This window comes from Haliaeetus albicilla, chromosome 3 (genome assembly GCF_947461875.1).
Source record: "Haliaeetus albicilla chromosome 3, bHalAlb1.1, whole genome shotgun sequence".
Classification (NCBI taxonomy): domain Eukaryota; kingdom Metazoa; phylum Chordata; class Aves; order Accipitriformes; family Accipitridae; genus Haliaeetus; species Haliaeetus albicilla.
In genome coordinates, this window is record NC_091485.1 from 72,950,217 (window position 1) to 72,970,293 (window position 20,077).

General features: G+C 35.8%; 1 protein-coding gene across 11 annotated transcripts in view; it reads right to left on the reverse strand.

The window, feature by feature from the left end:
• PTK2 (protein tyrosine kinase 2) overlaps nucleotides 1-20,077 on the reverse strand; it is a 226,218-nt gene that overhangs the window by 49,799 nt on the left and 156,342 nt on the right. For 6 of the 11 annotated variants that reach the window (XR_011324147.1, XM_069780127.1, XM_069780125.1 and 3 more), the window contains 6 exons: nucleotides 12,313-12,396; nucleotides 11,095-11,112; nucleotides 7,127-7,183; nucleotides 5,648-5,668; nucleotides 4,514-4,611; nucleotides 841-925 (listed from right to left, as the gene is read on the reverse strand). Coding sequence is in view for 10 of the 11 variants with exons in the window: in XM_069780127.1 (XP_069636228.1) it covers nucleotides 841-925; nucleotides 4,514-4,611; nucleotides 5,648-5,668; nucleotides 7,127-7,183; nucleotides 11,095-11,112; nucleotides 12,313-12,396 (363 nt within the window). In the remaining variant the exon portion in view is untranslated. The remainder of the gene's footprint in view (nucleotides 1-840; nucleotides 926-4,513; nucleotides 4,612-5,647; nucleotides 5,669-7,126; nucleotides 7,184-11,094; nucleotides 11,113-12,312; nucleotides 12,397-20,077) is intronic. The other 5 variants (XM_069780120.1, XM_069780121.1, XM_069780123.1 and 2 more) reach the window with 5 other exon arrangements.

Consider the following 20,077-nt stretch of genomic DNA (forward strand, 5'->3'; position numbering starts at 1 on the left):
AATTTAAGAAAAATCTGACATCCAAAAATAAGAAGCCGTTAGCTATGAACAAAGATTTTTCTGAACAATTAGAGAAAAATCCTTCAACAAAGGAATAGTGAATAGAAGTATACTGTAACATCTGGCCATAACCAAATAATTTATTGATATAATACAATACCTTTACGAGATTTATAGATGTACAATAGCAGAGGATAATAGGCAAAAATTAAGGCCTAAGTCTCATATTTTAATTTGCTTACAAAACCAAACTGTAGAGAAAATCAGTAACTACAACATTCTTGTAGAAGTTTTCTGTTAGTATTCATCTCAACAAAAAGCCTTCCTTCCATGTATGAAATGTCCCATTTGGGGAACACAATATTTGTGGGCAATTATTTAGAAAATTGGTTTATCCTAGCATAATTTTTAATTCTGAATTGTCAAAACAGATCTCGCTTAGACATAACATTTTTAGCAACTCTGTTAACAAAGACAACCACCTGACCTTCTAAAGTAATACACTGGAAAAAGTGCGCTTTTTTCCCCCCCCCCATTCATTAAGGAGAAAGAATAAAATAGAGGATCAGATCCCTAATATTCCAAAACTGGTTCTGAAGCCTTACAGGAGTCAAACATCACTGTTCAATTTAGAAAACCAAAGAACCCACATATAATCGTACACATGGGCAATGCAAGGATGTAAAGCAGTCTTCCTGGCACATACTGTAGGAGAGGAAAAGGTCATGTTACACAAATAAAAGATTTACATTAGTATCACAGGTATCTGGGACAGATGGCTGCAGTCTTTGCAAGGACCAGTTACAGAAGCTACCCCAAAAGAAATACTTTAATACTCACAGGCTTCTTGTAAGAATTTTTCTCTAACACTGTCTGAGGTGCAGTTTTTACATGTTTTGATTGCAACAGCCATAGCTGGATTTTCCTGAAAGACATTATTGAGAAATAACTGAAATACAGCTCACCAAATACAGTCCACCAAAAGTTAAGTCCTTTAAAATTCTAGCAAAACTGCTTTAAAGAAAATCATTATTAACTAAAATATCTTTAGTTAAGAAATTACATTTTGAAAGCTTCAGTGTTAAAATATTAATTATAATCAAGACACCTAGTGTACAACATTTACATCTAATGCACCTAGGAAATATTTCATCTGTTTTAAACTATGTTAAATCGTACAAAATTATGACAAAAGATACTAAGTTTAACTGAATACTACTGTAAACTTTTTGTGTTATTGAGGATGGTAAACTCTTGAGAAGATTTCACAATTGCAGAGGAAACAAGTACATATATGCCTATAAGCCACACTTGGCTTATGCTAGCAAGCAACCTGGAAAGCCACATAAAGGGCTTTTTGTGGCTCTTGCAGAGCAAAGACTGGCTATAATTTTGAACTCTAACTACAAAGAAAAGTGAAACAAAGATTTTACATATTGGCTTCACAATCAGTTACATCAAGGGCTTAAAACAGAGTTAAACAGAACACGTATTCAAAATCAGAAACAGATTTTAACATCTGATTGCTTATCCTCTGAATACTGAAAAATGAGAAGCACTGAGACAGCCCAAAGAAGGCCTCTTCGCTCAGGCAGCATCTTTCATCTTCTCTTGCTTTGGTGTGTTTTTCAAATACCCTTTCCATAAGTTACAGACAGCCCAGAGAAGCTGCAAGCGTTTTTCTCCTGAAAAGAAGCTTTAGGTGTTTGAGCTTCACTAGTATTCAAAACACCATGACTTAACTTAGAAACTAGTATTTTTACACCTTAGAAGATATCACTCATACAAGTTCTTAATGGGTTGAAAGCAGATGAAATGTTTTAAAATTAAGCTTCTATATTAGATATAGCCCTGCTCAAGGACTAGTATGCCTTTCTTCCAACTGGGAAATTGGGAATTGCGCATTGTTTAATAAGAATATTACAAAAGAACCTGTTCCCCAAAAGGCTACAGGGGTGATGTATGTCCTCACCTAGTTTTTAAGGCCCATGAGAGCTGAAGATTCACAGTTACATTGTATATCTGCTCATGCTTGCTCTATTTTAAATCTATTTTTACAGGCAAACATTATCAGAATTAGAGTAATATTTATATTGTGCTTGAATGTCTATTTTCTAAGTCACTCACAACATAGCTCTTCAAGTTGACTTTGCAGGAAAATATTGATTAAAACCTTTTCTCATACATAAGCATGACCATAAACTGACTGAAAAACTGGGGGTAAATTAAGATGATTTTATTCCCTTCTGAAATCAGGATCCAATAATCAACACTGCATGAGACCTCTGGAGGCCTGCCAGACCAAGACCTCTCCTGGTGTTACAGATCAAGTTTTTGAAACCTCTCATAACCAACTTCAGCATCAAAAGAAAGAGTTTCAGTGTCTGCAACCAGCAAAGACTCCAGACATTTTGCAACATGAATATAGGAAAAGGCCTGATATCAGGGGTTTGCTGATCTTTTGTTTTCTTATAAGGAGATAAAACAGTGAGGATGTATCAGATGGGCAACAGTTTGTGTACTAAGCAGCAAACACTATTTTAAATGACACTCTTGGATTAATCCCACAGTAAATCAGCCTTTAAAGACAGTCTTACTTGAATTGCTTACCTCTGAGCAACAGAATCCTCTATGTATACATACATTTTCCATTCAGTATCCTATAAATACAGACTGGTTGTGGTATTTCAGGAATACCTAGTAGTAAGCAGCATTTGAGAAGAGGTGGATGCTGCACACTCCCTAGAATAAGAACTTTCCAAGTGCAATGAACAGGGATAAATGAGATTTTTCAGATTCAAATTTGAGTTAACAGAACAAGAGGCCAGAAATCTCCCCTATATTTTTGCATGCGAGCTAAATATATATATAAGGATGGAAACATTATCATGTTATTGTAACTAACCTTTTTTTCTATTGTAAGATTTCTTCCAAAAGTGTAAGTTACACTCTGTGACTAGTACATTAAAATTTAATGATGATACCTTGCTGTTTTCCCTTCACATATTCAAGTGTCTTAAATGTAGTAAAATTTTATTAATAACAGTAATCAGCAGGTTGCCATTTCAAAAACTCATACTAGACACAGGATGACTGAATAAAATCTGTTTTCCAATTGAAGAAAAAGAACGGAGAGAAACAGCATTTTCAAAACAGTAGTCCCTAACAAAAGGGGTCTTTAACTGGTTTTACAGAGCACTAGATTTATCCACTGTGCCCTAAGTTCAGTGAAACATTACTCCTCAAGTACTCCTGTTAACTTGGACAGGATTAAATGAAAAATAAGAATCTCCCTTAATGCAAAGTATATCTGATCTGCTTTTCTAAATGAAGATATCAGAACCGACTTCAAACTTGTCTGACATAGATAACATTTATCCTTATTTCTTTACTTACATATTGCATTAAAGATTTATTTATTTAACCCACTGAGCCCAGGATGCTAACCAGCTGTTTCTGGGAAATACTGTTTCTGAAGTTAGAATTAGATTGTTGTCCACATGAATTATTACATCATCTATTGAATATCCAGACAGTTTCTTCAAATGAGAAATAAATCTTCATTTTACACGTGAAGTTGGTTGAAATGAAATAATTTTCCAGCTTTCTCTTGCCTTTTTCCACAAACTTAATTTTTCATCCATTTAAATTGTTATCATAATCTTTGTGGCTGCAGTCTAGAAAAACACATAAGCATAGCCTAAATTACACAAGTCCTGCCAACCTCACTGGTTTCACTGAGGTGACTCTTGTGCATTGGGGGTTTTGCTGGATCAGTGTCCAAGTATTTTGTATCTTTTCTTTCAGGAAAAAATAGTACCTTTATTAACATAAAAGCTTCTTTGTGAAAGATATAGTGAGATGGTCACTGGAGAAACAGACACATTTGTTTAACATTATTGTCCCTCTATTGTAGGCTACTGCCCTTACACCATAATGGACTAGAATTTCTTCTCTGTATTTCAGCACAGAAGTTAGATCAGCTTATCCTGACCCAGTTGGCAGCTTGTGCACTGAATACCGAACCTAAACCCAAGTCAGGCTGAACACTCATAAATACAGTTTTAGACTTTGGAAAAGGTTCTAGAACACTGAATGCTCAATAGGGGAATATGGCCAAAGGGATGTGTGCTTACCATGCTTGGACACGCTCAAAATGAAGAAGAGAGTGTATGGTTGGGGTTAAAAGCAATGACTTCTAATTCCAATTCAGCCAGTGGCTTTGATACAGTCCTGAATAATTTACTTGGCTCTTTTGATTCCTTTCCCGATCTATAAAAAATGGTGATATAGGAGCAGAGAAACTACTCTTGAGCTAGTTTTGTACTTATCTGAAACATAGGAAATATTCTCTACATGCTGATTATTCTGAAAAATAAATCACAAAGTAAATTTTTATTTGTTCTGGAAGACCCAGACCAAGGCACCTAAGGAATAAATTTATTTTTTATTTTATTCTTTAACTAGAAAGGGTTTATTGTTTGTTTATTTTTATTTCAGAAGTGAGGCTTACCGGACTCATGTAAACTCCTTGGTGTACATCTCCAAACTGTCCTTCACCAATGCAGCGCCCCAGTTCAATTCTCTCCCTCTGAATTTCATAATCTCTGGCTATAAGAATATAATGCACTTAAAATATTAAATTTCTGATGAAGGGCAAAGAAATAATCCACAAGATACAAAACTCAAAGTAAGTCACTCAAATATCTCACATATGAGTAACTAAGATTAACATTTGCTGCACACCAACCTACACAAATGCTGTGTACACACAGTGGAAACCTCTTAAACAGATGTTTGAACCAAAGCAATAAAAAAGGAATTGTGAAATCTAATTTGCTAAATTAACTACTATGCATTATTTATTTCAATGCAATAGACATAATTGAATCCTTCTTAATTATAGCTAGTAAAAGACAAAGAACACAAATAGCCTTGGGCAATACCGATGATATTAAATACAGCCTTAGCGCACACATCCCTTTAGATGTTTAAGAGAACTCCACTATGTGGTATTTTAGATCTTGGAACCATCAAATGAGCCCAGAGAATTTTTAAAGAGGTAACTGCAAGAAAAAATACAGAAACAAGAGCATGGCAAATAAAGATAAAATGAAAGAGCAAATTTTTGAGTGCACTACACCTCTATCAGTGTGTAATTGAAGTAAAATTGATATGTTTTGTGGACTTATGCAATTTTGTTAACTTCATGGTTTAACAGACTGAGAATATTACTGATAAAAATGGCTCAGTACTTCAGCAAAACATTTAATCAATTGCAACTGAATTACTTCATTTGCAATTTACTTTCTAGCAGACATGGAAAAGTATTTCAGGAATAGCAGAAAAGCATGTGCAGTATATGTTTTCACCTCTACTTTTGTTCAGAGAAAAAAAACCAATAACCAACCAGCTTAGGACTTGATTTCATTAACACTACAGAAATAACATGATCTAGAGCTGGATAACAAAGTGATGCATGCCTTTTTCATTTCTTTAAGTACTGCATTTTCCTCTTTAAAATCCCAAAGCTAACTGGTTTAACTATAAATAAATGTTTATTAAATGAAAGTGAATAGTAAACTTAAAAATTCCACATCATTCCAAATTGCAAGCATACAGGGATGGGTAAAGGGTCTCCTGTTACCTTCATCTATTCCATAGCTTTCTGCAGTGCAATTAAGAGAAAAATCAAATGCTTACTTAGATATAGCTTCTTAAAATCAAGACAAGGACAAACATTTTTTAACATTTTTTAAAAAAAATGAAGAAATACACTGATGCAATTTTAAGTTTACATTAGCAGAAGTCACAGGTCTGTTCTTGTGATCTTTACTGACTCAGTCCTTTGAGAGCTGAACACTTGAGTCCACTTCAATCCACCAAAGCACTTAATGAATTTCACTTCAACAGGCCATCTCATGGGCTTTGAATTGAAGGCATACTTAAGCGTTCAGCATCATCCAGGGCTGGGCCCACAAGTAATTACTTCCATGAATTTAAATGAAAAGATTAGGGGAAAAAAAAAAAAAAAAATCACACAAAGTTAATATGTTAACAAAAAATAAAGGATATAATTTATCACAGTACTTTTTGATCCTGCAATTATTTTAGTAGAATCGTGTAGTGACTTACTGCAAGACATTCAAAACACATTGTTTATTTCTGGAAAACATATATTCTTGCTTTTCAAATATTTATATTCAAATATATATGTTTTTCAAAACATATATTCTTGCTTTTCAAATATTTTCCACAGTAGTGGAAACTATGTTGTAAACACTGAAGTGATCGCAAAACATTCCTGCCACACAGTAAACTCTAGAAATCCTTAGAGATTCATGGTTCTTCAGCAGAACATGGTACCAGTTTAGCACCATCCTCCCCTCTTACACTAACCAAACCTGACGGTTTTGCAGGTCTGCTTATCAACAGATTGTCTACTTCTACAGAAATCCTTGGTTGCCAAAACGCAACTGTAAATTCAGAGACATAGCTTTTAAAATCAGAATACTAGACTTTCACATTAAATTAGTTAGCCGTGACAGTTTAAGATTGTATTATGATTCAAACATGCCATAAGACAAAATCCTTGTGGTGACTAATGCATCTTTTTTTTTTTTTTACTTCAAAGATGAAGACTCAGAAGAACTTTGAATTTTTATTTTTGTTCCTGAAGTCTTTCATCTTTAACAAAATTGCATGTGGTACAGATGACTTTCCTCTATCACGGAATTCAAAAGCAGCAAGTCTGTCATAGAGCAAGGGTGAGATACAGTTAGACAGCAATACACAGAAGCTTTCCAAATTGTTTGCTCTTATCACAGAAATCTTATCCATTCTTTCTCAAAGCGCTGTGTTCGGCATCACAATAAAAAAAAAAATCTACATCTTGAGACATTAACAGGAATTTCACTGTGAAGTCACTGACAGCAGCAAAACAGAATTTGGTTTATCTGCTTCAAAACCTGAACTTGAAAAACACTGCATCTATGAGTTTTCAAAACACCGTAAAGAATGTTTTCTTTGCACACATATTACTTAAGGCTGAAATATAAGATTCAGTCCCTGCTAAACCAAAGAAGCTTTCGGATAGAGAAGTTCCCAAGTTAACTACCATACTTACTTGATGGCATTGTATAAGTATCTTCTTCATCTATAATCTCTGCATAGTCATCTGTCTCTGTAAAGGGAGGAATTCAAGAGTTTCGGGAAAAGCAGATGAAAACAATTCTCCAGAACAGTATCTCCAATTTATCAAGGCTGATATGTCACAACCCCCAACTTCAACATTGCTGGGACGCATTTACAATAGTGTGAATAAAACTTGCTCATGCATAATTTATGGTATGATAATGACCTCAGTGCCAATTATACTACGTCACATAGATGCATTCAAGAAGGAATAAAAGGAAGATTCATTTATATTCAAAAAAGTTTAAGTTCTGTAATTGAAACCCATCTAAACTGTTGACTTAAAAAGAAAACCTTTTTAACAGCAAATTCCACTGCAGTAAGGAGAAAACATTATTAACAGATCAAATTGCTTTACCTTCAATAAAGTGTGAATAATAGTTTGCTAGGTTTTTATGTCAAACAGGCATAACAGACAGTAAAGATGTTCCAGGGCAGCATTTACCTACTGTCAGTGTGGCAAGGTAAGTTATTTTCCATAGACTCTTCTAGAGCATAAAGATCTTTTAAGTCACACTCTCACTTTAAACCCATCTTTCTTGTATTAGTCACAATTTTCCTCGTTCAGTGGAAATTCACTGCCAGTTTTGCTGACAAGAATCAACATCTCATGGACAGTGTGTGAAAACAATCTCAAAATTTTCAGAAAAATGACAGTATATTTCTTCCTCTGTTTAAAATTTAAGACTTTTACATTATCTGTTCTCAAAATGGTTTAAATGGTGTCAAGTCATATCAGAAGGTCCTTCTCTTGCTCTGAGCAACTTCCAGCATGTCTAGGTCATTTCCTAATGATCAGACAAATTTCTCCAAGGGTCATAAAACCAGTCTACAACAGTGAGATATGTTTTCCCTTCAAGGCTGTTAAATTCTCCTCACCAACCTTAAATGCATAGAGAGGTTCTCAAAATTGAGTAATTTCAAGTCCAGTACGCAGTTTTCATGGGTTGGTTTCAGGTGATCACATATTGGGCCACCTCTGAAAGGCATGACTTACTCCCTCTTTTTTCCCCATCTGCCCTGGAGCATATGTCTATTCCTACAGCTCCCCGGCATCATTTCTTGAGGTATGATTTCTGAACAGTGAATGGTACAAAGCCACAGTGAGACTGGAAAGAAGGATGGGATGATCCCTTTTGGCAGCAGCCCTCAGTTCAACCAACTTAAGCCACCTCTGAAACCAGAGCAAGGCTCATAAATATTACACACATACATAAACAAGAGGCTTAATTTTCATACAAACTGAATATTCAACAATCAGGAAACTACAGGCTGTCTATAACCTTTGAAGTTCAACACACTTCAGTCAGTAAATAATCCAAACTTCGTATTACTTAAATAAAATTAAAGCTATTTTTCTTTCAAACTCCTGTAGGAATATACCATGTCTTGTAAAAACAGAATTGGGAAATTCTATACCATTTAAATTTTTCCTAGGCAATTTCTATTTAGGACACAGCAAAACAGAGTCACCTAATGAAAATTCAGTAAATTATAAAGAAAGTGCACAATTCTAAACAGGCAGCATACTCCAGAGGCACTAATCTCTTTCTTGGTATTTTTTTCCTCCCTACATTATGAACTGATGTTTTTGTAGAAAATAAGCCCAAGTTTGATCTAAAAAATAAGCATCCATTTGAAAGAAATCATTATTGTGACACCAATGTGATGGGGATAAATCACTCTGTTTCCTTGTAATATTGTGGTAAGATGCTTTTAACTTTTGTTAAGTATGATATATATCAACTATTGTTACAAGCCAGTATTGGTGGATACCAGAAAGTTCTTAATCTATGTAAAAAAAAAAGGACATTTGAGAAGAATTTAAAAAGCTTGGAAACTAGAACTGGTGCCACACTGGTCTTTAAAAAACCAAAACATTTTTCACACTAGACTATGGAACAGTCCTTGCAAACTGTGATAAATGGCTTGGCTTGTTCACCTCTCTATTTTAAATTAATGAAATTAGTTCATAATAAAAGCATTATCAGAACACCGCAGAGCACTTTACATTGTTTTGATACATTGCCTAAAACCATCCTGAAACTAAAAGGGTCTTCAGTTGTCAATCCAAATAAATTAAATGTATGCAATTAACTAAGCAAATATTTTTTGTTACACATTTAACACTCTGGAGAGGAACAGATACTAAGAATTAAAAAAATAATTCCTATACATGTCTGGCATTGTTTCTGGGAATTAGAGGAAAATTCAATCAAGGCATTAAAGTGATACGCTGAAAGTGTTCTGCAACAAAGATAACTGACCTCTCTCACATGCAGTCTTTAGCCCACGATTAGAGTCACACAGTATGAGACTACTACCAAGTCTGCTAAGACTATGACTATGTCTGCTAAGAGATATTCCAGAACCCACACAGAGCCTAAAGCAAAATTCAGCTCAGCAAGGCTCTCCAGGCTGCTTTACCAAGAAGGATGTGCTATAGCAGTCTCAAGAACTAAGCACTTGCAACAAAGAAGTGATTCCAGGAGATGTTCTATCTTCGAGGCCCTTGGTAAGTCTAGAAAAACTAAGATTTAAAAATAGGGCTCATCACTGCTGCTCTCTTGCACATTTTAAAACCAGCACTGAACCTTTTCACCTGTTGGTCAACCCCAGATTCTTCTAAGATGGCAAAATGATAGGTTACTTTTGGACAAAGATACACTGTTGGTGGTACAGGTGAATGAGCCAATTTGAGCTTTACTAAATCTAAATGCATTCATTAAACAGTAGAAAAAAAACATCTTAGGATATTAAATCCATAATAGCTAATCCATGGTCTTAACCACCTGTTTGAAATTCCCCTTTTCATGATTTTTTCCCATTTAGCAGAGCCTGTAATTTATAAAAGATAAGCACCAATAAAAAGTTATGTAGGGTTAGTATCTGAAACACAATTTCTGAATTTATGACAGAAAAAAATATCCTTTGAGTTTTTAATGTTTAAGAAAAGAAAGAAAACTGGGGTAGTATTATCTTTGATTTGTAGCTGAAAGAGAGAAAGGAGATGAGAAGTTATACACCCCTTTACATTTTGCTGAGGAAGGCCACAAGACTTTATCTCTATTTCTTCTTACTGCCTTCCTTTGCATACTGATTTATGCCCTTTTAGTACCTCCTACTTACAAGAATAAAGATACAACCACTATCAGTAGCAGCAGTTCGATTTTTTTCCAACATCAGATGGAATCCTTTCAAAAAATAGCTAAAAATCTCTTTAAAAAAACCCCACAACCAAAACCCAACTTGTTTTCAGAGGCTAGCAAGTCAGTATTTTTTAGAAAAAAAGAAATCAAGTCTGGACAAGTTAAATATTTTATAATAAGTTTCGACGTTTTGAAGAAAACATTAAAATCTGTCTTTAAAATTAGCAGTTTGAGTAGCCAAAACCTGATCAATATTTCATGTATTCAATCTACATTAATCTATCTTGTATAGCTTCATTTTATGCAAGGAGCCATAGCAGACTACAGAGCACTTTGATGCTACCATGCCTTTCGAGCATCACTTAGTAGACTCAGTTCTCACGTGTTACATCCATTGATCTTACCCACTTAGCAAAAAAATTTTGTGATACAAACATTTCAATCAAACTGAATGGACACTCTTGCAAACCTATAAACCTTTGCATCATGCCAGAACTCTCATTGCAAACGCATGCAATACCACATCCCTGCATGTTTGAAATAGTTTTTTCCTTTCCCAATTCCAGTTTAGCAGAAAGTGTTAGTTGCACAGCCTGTAAAGTACAATATTTATCGGCTAATGTCCAAAGCAGACTGCTTTTTCATACTAAAATCTGTATAAAATTTATTACTGAAATGTGCGTTAAGTGGTATATGGATACAAATGTTGCATATTGCATGTTAGTAACACACAGACTAGAAAACATATTACCGTCCCCACTAATTTCATCTGCAGATCCAGGTGGCATGCAAGGAGAGAGAAAAACAGAGGGGGAGAGAGAAGGGACAGAGAAGGGGGAGGGGAAAATATACTATTAAATTCATGAGTAATCCAAAAGTATTCAGACTGCAGTTATATTATATACCTGACTCAAGAGAAACTAGAAAAGTAGCAGAATTTAAGACTTCTCACCTAAAACCCAAGGGACAAAGATACGTTCTAAGAAGCTTGTATGATGAAACAGAGTTAGTGACCTTCAAACATGAATTTACACAAAAATTAAATTTGGGAGTGGAACTATTTTAATGCACTGTTAAGAAATGCCAATTTCTGGTTTAAGTCAATACTTCAGATATCCTACAGCCAGATGAGTCAGTTCAATTTGACTTTACACACACACTTATGAGTTTGGATAACTAGAGTTGGTGTTCACCCTTTCAAAGGAAATGCACTCCTGTGCTATCACTAACACATGATTAAGAAATGGAACCATCTAACTAGTAATTATACAGAGCATACTGCAGTTACATAAAGCTGAGATTTAAACAAGTGGCAAACAGAGAAACTCTACCGGGAAGCTGTTCAAACGAGCACCATATTCCACATTTATGGTAGCGGCCCTATTCCACACCAATACCCACAGCACAAGCTGATGCACTTTAGACATTATTTATAAATAAAAGGAAAATAGGCATTAACATTGTAAAAGTAATGCACCTATTACTCCAATTCTTCTTACCCCTAACAAAGCCAAACTGGTCCAGACCAAATGCTGAACCAGTATGCAGCCAAAAGCATCACTGTAGTCAATACTTAAATGAAAGTGATCTTAGCTGATGCTTATTGTTGCTATTCTATTTCATTCATAAGCATGCTGTATCAGGGGTCCAAGAATGAAGTAAAAATATATTAACCAAAAACCCCATAGGTATACAGGGGCTGCATAGCTGTACAAATGAAATTATTAATATGTTTGTCATTGTAGAATATGATGCTTAAAACTAAGTCCCCCATAAAAATGGGGACCAGCAAGTTAATGACACTGCATGAAAATCCAATTCAATAGGAGGAAAGGTGTAGCAGAAATGTCATTAAATTATTCTTGGAACTCTGTTTACCTGAGGCTAAAGTAGTTTAAAAACAGTAACTGAGTTAGTATATTCAGCTTTTGGGTTAATAAGGCAGCCTATACAAAGAGCAGTGCAGTACCCTTAGGCGGCGACTCATGGGAACAGAAGACGAAAGGGAGAAAGCGTCTAGCTTTCTTTACTTTATGCTGACAGTGATTGACTCCTTTACAAAGAGGCAAGAAAAGGAAAGAGAAAAACAGAAACAAATTATTTGAAAATAAAAGAAAGGAGACTGGAGAGAACATCTACAATGAATGAACATAAAAGTAAAGGTTTACATTACAATTCTGTATCGCAAATGGATATATGAATGTTGTTGAAACTCTAAAGCATATTTGGTATTTTCCTTCAAATTCCTTTCTACAGCAAAGTTATTTTAATTTTTAAAAGTGAGACTAGAATCTATTAAAGTCAGCTTTTGCCAACTATAGATACCATCCACTGACAACGCAAAGAACACTCTTTATCCCAGAAGCGTAACTTGCTTTTGCAAGCTCCCCATCTAAGTTCTACTAGACTGTGCTATAGCTAAATTCTGATTTAAGTGGCAGTCAGTGGACTTAAAACATGGACGTATTGATTTTCTGGACCCTTAAAAGAACTTAACACAAAACAAGTATTTCACATAGCAGGGTAACATAGAACAAGGAAAAACGCAGTTTCTCTGTCCCACTGAAATACAACACTGACATAATATTTTATGATCTGAAATCTGCCACTAGAGTTTTATCCCCAGTGCAGACCTGTCTTGCCAACTGACATTCTAGCTCTCCAAGGATCTCCGGGTGAACGCCCCATGGTACTGTCCTCACCGTCCCCTCTCCTAGTCACCTTACTGCATTTAATTAGCAAAGCAGTTATCAGGAGGAGAGAGATTTTTGAGTAGGAGAAAATACAAAGAAGCCACAACTGATTTCACAGGGTGAGAAAGTAGGACACAAGACGACACTGAGAACCTGAGGATAGCTGCTCCTTTTATTTCTCTTGTTATTTGTTCGCTCCTCTCTGCTTTCCTCTTTTCCCCCTCTCCTCTATCTCAGGAAATGTGAGAGGTGGTTTAAAAAGCCAATCAACTAAAAAACTCCGTCTTGTTCCTGGTAGTCCTTCACAGTCAAAACTGGAGTGAGGTCCAACCACCTTGAGTTATACAGGCTGGAGGTCCAGGTGTTAAAAAGAGAAGCCCAGTACCACAGAAGCAGCATACTGGCACAGCATACTAGTCAGTGGTGGGAGGAGAGGGGAAGGGTGGAAAAGGAGAATTACCTTTTAATAAAAATAACTTCACATTTGCCATAGATTCTGGAAACCTAAGAACCATCAAAGCAGCTATACTTACACAAAAGCACCACCTTATACACAGTTGTGCAGTTTTTAGTGGCCAGATTTTGAGGGATAATGTGCAGAATTCTTTTAAAGGTGTATTAAGTGTGTTCAATCACTGTCCAATCTGGAGGCTGCATGTTGAAATTCATGCATGCAAATCTAATGGGTAACACACTACTATGTACAACCCATTCTTTGCTAAGACAGCAATTTTAATCCAGAGTTGAAACAAGTGGGTGATATTTATCATTGTATCCTCAACAGCAAAAAAGTACCATTGAAAAAACTGCTGGGGTGATTAAACAAACAGGAATCATTCATCAATTGTAAAAAAGTACATGTCATTGAAAATGACAGAACATTAATCAGATTCAATGCTAAAAACTAGAACAGGTGCAAGGAGGGCAAAATTATTGAGTAAATTAGTGTATCAGTATCTCCATGTATACCACGTTACTGCAATCCTAGGGATTTATCTTCCTAACATCACACGGCACAATTTTCAGCACTATCATTCTAACAAAAACCTGAGGTAACATTCATAAAAAGCTTTAGACATAGTATGAAACAAAAGAAAAAAAAATACTAGAGCCATTTTAAGAGACTACTGAAAAGGTATTGAAATGAGAATAAAGGAATCCAATACTCCATACTGAAACAGAAGAACAGGTATAGAGTCACTGGAAGCAATGCAAGCTATCTAAAAGAGAAGAGATGCTTCAACTCTTGACCTGTCTGCTCAGGCTACAAAGCTAATTTAAGCTTGAAATGCTGAAATGCTGTTTACTCTCACATTAATATATGGGTAGCAGAAGCTGACTGAAACCTAACTAACCTATTTCATATGAAGGGTGCATCAAAATGACAAAGGTGGTTTCAATTCATGAGGTACATGTCATGATGCCCTGAGATACACAGTCCAACTTGTCTTTTGCATTTCAAAATTTGCCTTTACGATTTATTGTATAAAGTTTGTTCAACTATTCTGCCAGACTAAATGGAAGACTACTTTGTCTTAAACTTACCACATCGTCAAGTCTAGCTACAAAAGAAAGTTTATTTAGGTAAAGAGTTGATTCTAAGTTTAAAAAAAAACAGACGTTCCACCGCTTTTTCAGGACCTTATAGAGTACCTGCTTGAAATGAATTCTACTTACAGATTTCCACCATTCCATACCAGCTTCCAGCCAGGACACCACTGCCATCTACCTAAATGCCCATAAAGCTCAGAAATGCTGCTGAAGACTTCACTGGACTTCTTTTTTTATTTAGTTCCTCTTCTCAATACTAAATATTCACTAAAATTACTGTGTATAAAAAGAACAAATCACTTGCTATGCAACAGACGATGTTAGAAAGGAATTGACCAGGATAGAGGGCAGTTACTACTGGAGCTCCTCGTTAGGACTGTATGAGCAGATAACCAACACTGGAAGGCTGAAACTGATAATGTCCCATTCTATTTTAGTCATACATTCCCAAACCAGTTTGAGGAAAAGCCCTGAAAAAAATCTGTAGAAGGAATAAATCTATTTGTTTTCAAGCTTTTGAAATCAAATTAGTACTATGCAGTTGTCACATCAAATATGTTTAGACATAAACAACAACCTCCCAAACCTAATACTTCATGGAACATTTCTTTACTCATATGACAGTGTCATTACTAGCAAAGCAAAAGTGTCTGCTCAAATCAAATGAATGGATCACAAAGGAAGAGTGTAGGAGGGGAAGAACTCTTTAACCAACGACACAGACTGATGAAATCAATGCAGTAACTTCCTAGGCACTGATACAGAGGAAATCTGTTTAGACTGTCTCCACTGGTCTCCTCCATTCTGGTCTTATGCATGAAAAGAAGCATTTTAGTCAGTCTAAAATACAAAAAGATAAGAACACCGGTCTATTCAACTGTGATGGGAATCTGAAATATTGTAATTTACTAGCATTAAGGGTATTTTTAACTATATTATCTTATTAATCAGTGGAATAGCTGGGAGAGTTAAGAAGCAAGTAACTCCCTTCGTGAACTTGGAGACTAATGACCTGCTCAAGGTTTTTAAAATTAATCCACAGTAAACCTTAGGCTTGAATGTCTCCCAGTCCTGTGACCATACGGCAGAGCTACAGCTGTACAGAGCTTTTATATTCCTCTAATTATTTAGTAATTTGAATGTATAACTATGTAATTTATGCTAAGACTTTTAGTCTTTATTTTCAGAAGTGAGCTGTAGAGTACAACATAACTGAGCTAGCAGACACAGTCATAAGCACTCAAGATACAATTTTTCATCTTAAAAATCTACTTGCACTTTTCAGCATTGTCTTTTTGAGTGACTTGATAAAATGAACATAAAAAAACCCAAACAACTTTATAACCTCAAGCAAAGAACACCCTTTTCCCCTACTAATTCAAATTGAACTAGGAAATGCAAGTCTTACACAAGAAACTGTTTCAGAGTTGAGTGCAGGGCAGAACTTCATTTTGAGCACAGGAATCATGAAACAGAGCATGCACTGTGCTTTGCAAGCAGAAGTGATTCAATAAAATTGTATTCGTCTTTCTCCCCTTGCTCACAGCTTTGCTTGTGATCAGCCCGCATCACTCACCTGTACATGCGGGCCCTTTCATATGCTGACATCTCCTTCATTAAGAACATTTTAAAGTGTTATAATACTGAAATCAGGTGAATATATTTATTATTTTTTTTCTCTCCTGTTTGTTGTGTTTTGACATTTGGCTCCTGCTATATTTCCATTTGTTCTAGGTAACCTACTGGAATTCTCTCTCACAGATTAACTATACCATATAATTTTTTTCTGCATGCTAAAATCTCACTTAAATCATGCTTATCTCCTTCAAAAGAGAATTTTTTTCATTCAAATTGAAATTTCAGCTCAGTGGTATGACTAAATTCGCAATTAGTTCAAACAGGATCTGCTCATAAGTAGCACCTTAGAGAACTTTCATGCCACTTCACCGCCATGATCAGGAGTTAACCACAGCATGCGATTTAAGTGTAATGATATCATACTCTAAATCAGTGATTCTAAGGCAGAACCTGGAAACTTGCTGAGAAGCCCCTCTTTCAGGATGCTAAAATCCTTCAGTTCCTGTAAGGAAGCTCTCTCCAAGAGACCCGATTTCTCCTTTGCAGGAATTGTTACTGGATATATCTAAACCATGGGGTGCAGTTATAATTTCTTACAGAGTCACAATAAGCAAACAATTTTCCCCCCCTACAGAGAGACAATGGCACGACAGCATTATTAGAAACTTATGCCATTGTATTACCATGCACTTAGAGCTACACCCCTTTTTACTTTAAAATGCTACTTGTGTTAGTAACAACAGCCATGCCAGCTAGGGAACAAGATGACAAACAAATTTCTCTTTAAGGTATCTATTTCCCTATTAAAGGTGTGTGTCCTGGGGTCTGTTACATAGATGGCTTGAACAGCCTGCTTTAACATCTAAAACAGCGTTCATATTTTTAAATACCTTTCAATTTCCTTCACCAAGTAAGCACACACTAAAGCTGCAAAACCAGCACCCACTTGGAACCAAGACCAACCCTGTGGCAGGCCCTAAAAAACCCCTTCAGGCACATGCCTTGTACTGGCTCCGGCAGTATGTCTCATCTTCTTCCTTACTGTCATCTTTCCAGTCAGAGCTCCCTCCCCACAAACACGTTATTTTATTCAGCAGTACCTGAATATCCAAATGCCAAGAGTAACTGCTTAGAATCACAAAATCATTTAGGTTGGAAAAGACCCTTAAAGATCTTTAAGTCCAACTGTAAACCTAACAATGTCAAGAACCTAACATTGCCAAGACTTGTTCAATACTCTGCTTGTTCAATACTCGCTGAAACAAGTCAGTCTGAAATGTCATATTCTGTAGCACTACATGTAAAGTAACGTTTGAGCTATGATTAAAAAAATTTATATCCACAGAATTCTCTAGTGCAAAGGACTTAGTCAAGGGATGCAAAAGCATATTTATTCTTCCTAGTCATATTTATGTAAGCAAGGATGGGGCAGAAGAAGCCAAAGAACTCTGTGTCAGAAAGAATTTATGCAAAAAGGGAGCAAGCACACTACAGCTTTATTGATTTCATTTTATAAAGAACTTTTTATACTATATAATTGACTAGGTAAATTATTATTTTTGGAAATATGTGTATCAGGAAATATATGCATCACCTTACTAAGGCTAATGCTTGCTATTTCAAAACAAACTGCTGGCCAAAACAAGTTCCTGTAGACTAGAGTAGAGCATTTTAACATGGTGACTCCAAGCAAAACAGCAGGAAATCTAGTCAATAAAATTACAGTAAACTGGTATGCTGCTGCTTACAAATTTGATATACTATTTGCACAGAGCAAATAGTTTAGCCTTACTGTTTCCTGAGTGTACACTCTTGGCTAAATACATAGAATTCTTTTTTAATGTAAACACAGAAGTAGAGGGAGAAGGAGACAAAAGTTGGAACTATCTACCTATTAGCTAAAACACTCATTGATTCTGGTGAATCACTGCAACTGAAACGAAAACATCAAATGTATACCAAAGAAATCTAAAATCCAACTCATTTAATTGGGCTTGTTATTTATATTTATTTATAAACCTACACACACGCAAATGTAAAATGAGGGATAGAATTATTACTATGCTTTAAAAAATGGGGGGAAATCTCACAGGCATCTTACTTGCACACAGTGAAAGACAGTGCTCACTGCAAGGAACATATAATTTGGAGAAGGCAGGCAGACAAATAATACCAGAAGAAACAGGAACAGAAGCATGCAGTAAGAGGTGTGTGGTGAAACCTGGTTCAGTGGCACACACCCGTAAGAAAACACATCTTGGCTCCCAGGTCCAGCAATCTGCTGCTTTGGATTCCTGAAACCAACTTCACCCTTCACTAGTTTGAAAAGGCCTTTATTTAGAGAGAAAAAAAAAAAAGTATTTAAAAACCTTCTATCTTTGTATGCTTTGGAATATTGAAATACTTGGAAAGAACAAGTTTTCACTTCACTAGACCAGAAATATTGCAGAAAGACAGACAAGGCGTCTTTCATTAACAGGCTCATTTTTAAACCTACAAAACTTCAGACAAACACCTGAACTTTTAGACCACCAAACTGTGTTCCACACTGGTTTTCGGCTATTGCTGGTTTCCCCAAATTGTGGTGGGGAATTCACTGTGAAGCCTTCCTTTAGAACTAAGGGCGTTAATACTATAAATATGTCTGACTGCTTAATTTTCCTGCCGAATGTCTATCTCAGATTTTTGCTATTTAGCTTTAGCATCGGGAGAGGTCTAAACAAATGGGAGCAATCTCACTGAAAACAAATGGCAGAGTTAATTTATGATTTAAACCATCAAAGGCGTGAAGGACGTTACAGCTGTCAGTAAGTTATAAAAGCTCGTCTTGTTTGAAGCCCTTAGCTCCAAGTCATTTAAATGTCACCAGAGAAAAGCTCTTATTCTGCAAACCAAGATAGCATCACCCACAGCCGGCTTTGCACTGGATGCTGTCAGCTGTCAGACTCTGCTGACCTGTAACTCTTGGGTTAACTGAACATTATGTACATCTGTTGCCTGTGTTGTACCATACTGATGTATCAGTTACATGTGACAACAGGAGTGACACTTCTTCACATCTACATGAAGTATTAGTTCATTTATAAGAAGTTGATTCCTTTGGGGACTCAGATTTTTACAGAAAGCACCTCCCGAGGAAAAACCCTTATGATGCAACTTCATCTCAACAATCTGTCTGTGGTTTAAATATACTGACATCCATGCCACACTCAATGCATTTCAAATAATCTTGGGGCAAAAAACCCCAACAACAAAAAAAGTATATCTGTGTTCTATGTACTCTTATTATATTAAAAGAACAACAAACCCTTGAGACTGAATAATAAATGCAATGGCTTGAATCACTCCAGTATTATGTCACTGTTTCCAGTGGTTTGTAAGACGGTATAAAAAACAAGCATTAAGCACAATGATTTCATTGTGAGAAGATATAAAACCTTACTACAATACAAGAAAAATACCTAATTGGTTTTGATTTTGCTATTAGAAAGAAAGGGAAGGACATCTTCTGGTTTAATTTTATTCTTTTGCTTATGGCGTCAAAAGCCAGCTTTGCACCTTTCAGCTTCCGTGACATTGACTTGAACAACCAGCTCATCTCCAGCATTGCTACTTCTGTCTTTTCTGTGGTGCTACAGCAAAGCTCTCATTTGCCCATCATTCACCTTTGTGTGACTCCCTAAATGCCAGAACTATGTGGTATTACAACTAACTTCCCTACATCAATAGCAAAACACTACTTCAAAAAAGCAGAGAAGTGAGTTGTGCTCTGAGACACGAGTACTTCAGACATAATGCATCAAGCAAAAGACACCTAAATTTGCAAAGTCAAAGTGGCAGCAATAAAGGATCATGAAGCAAGCGTTTATTACTGCTTTTAAAAGTAAAAGTATATCAGCACTCTTAGAAAAA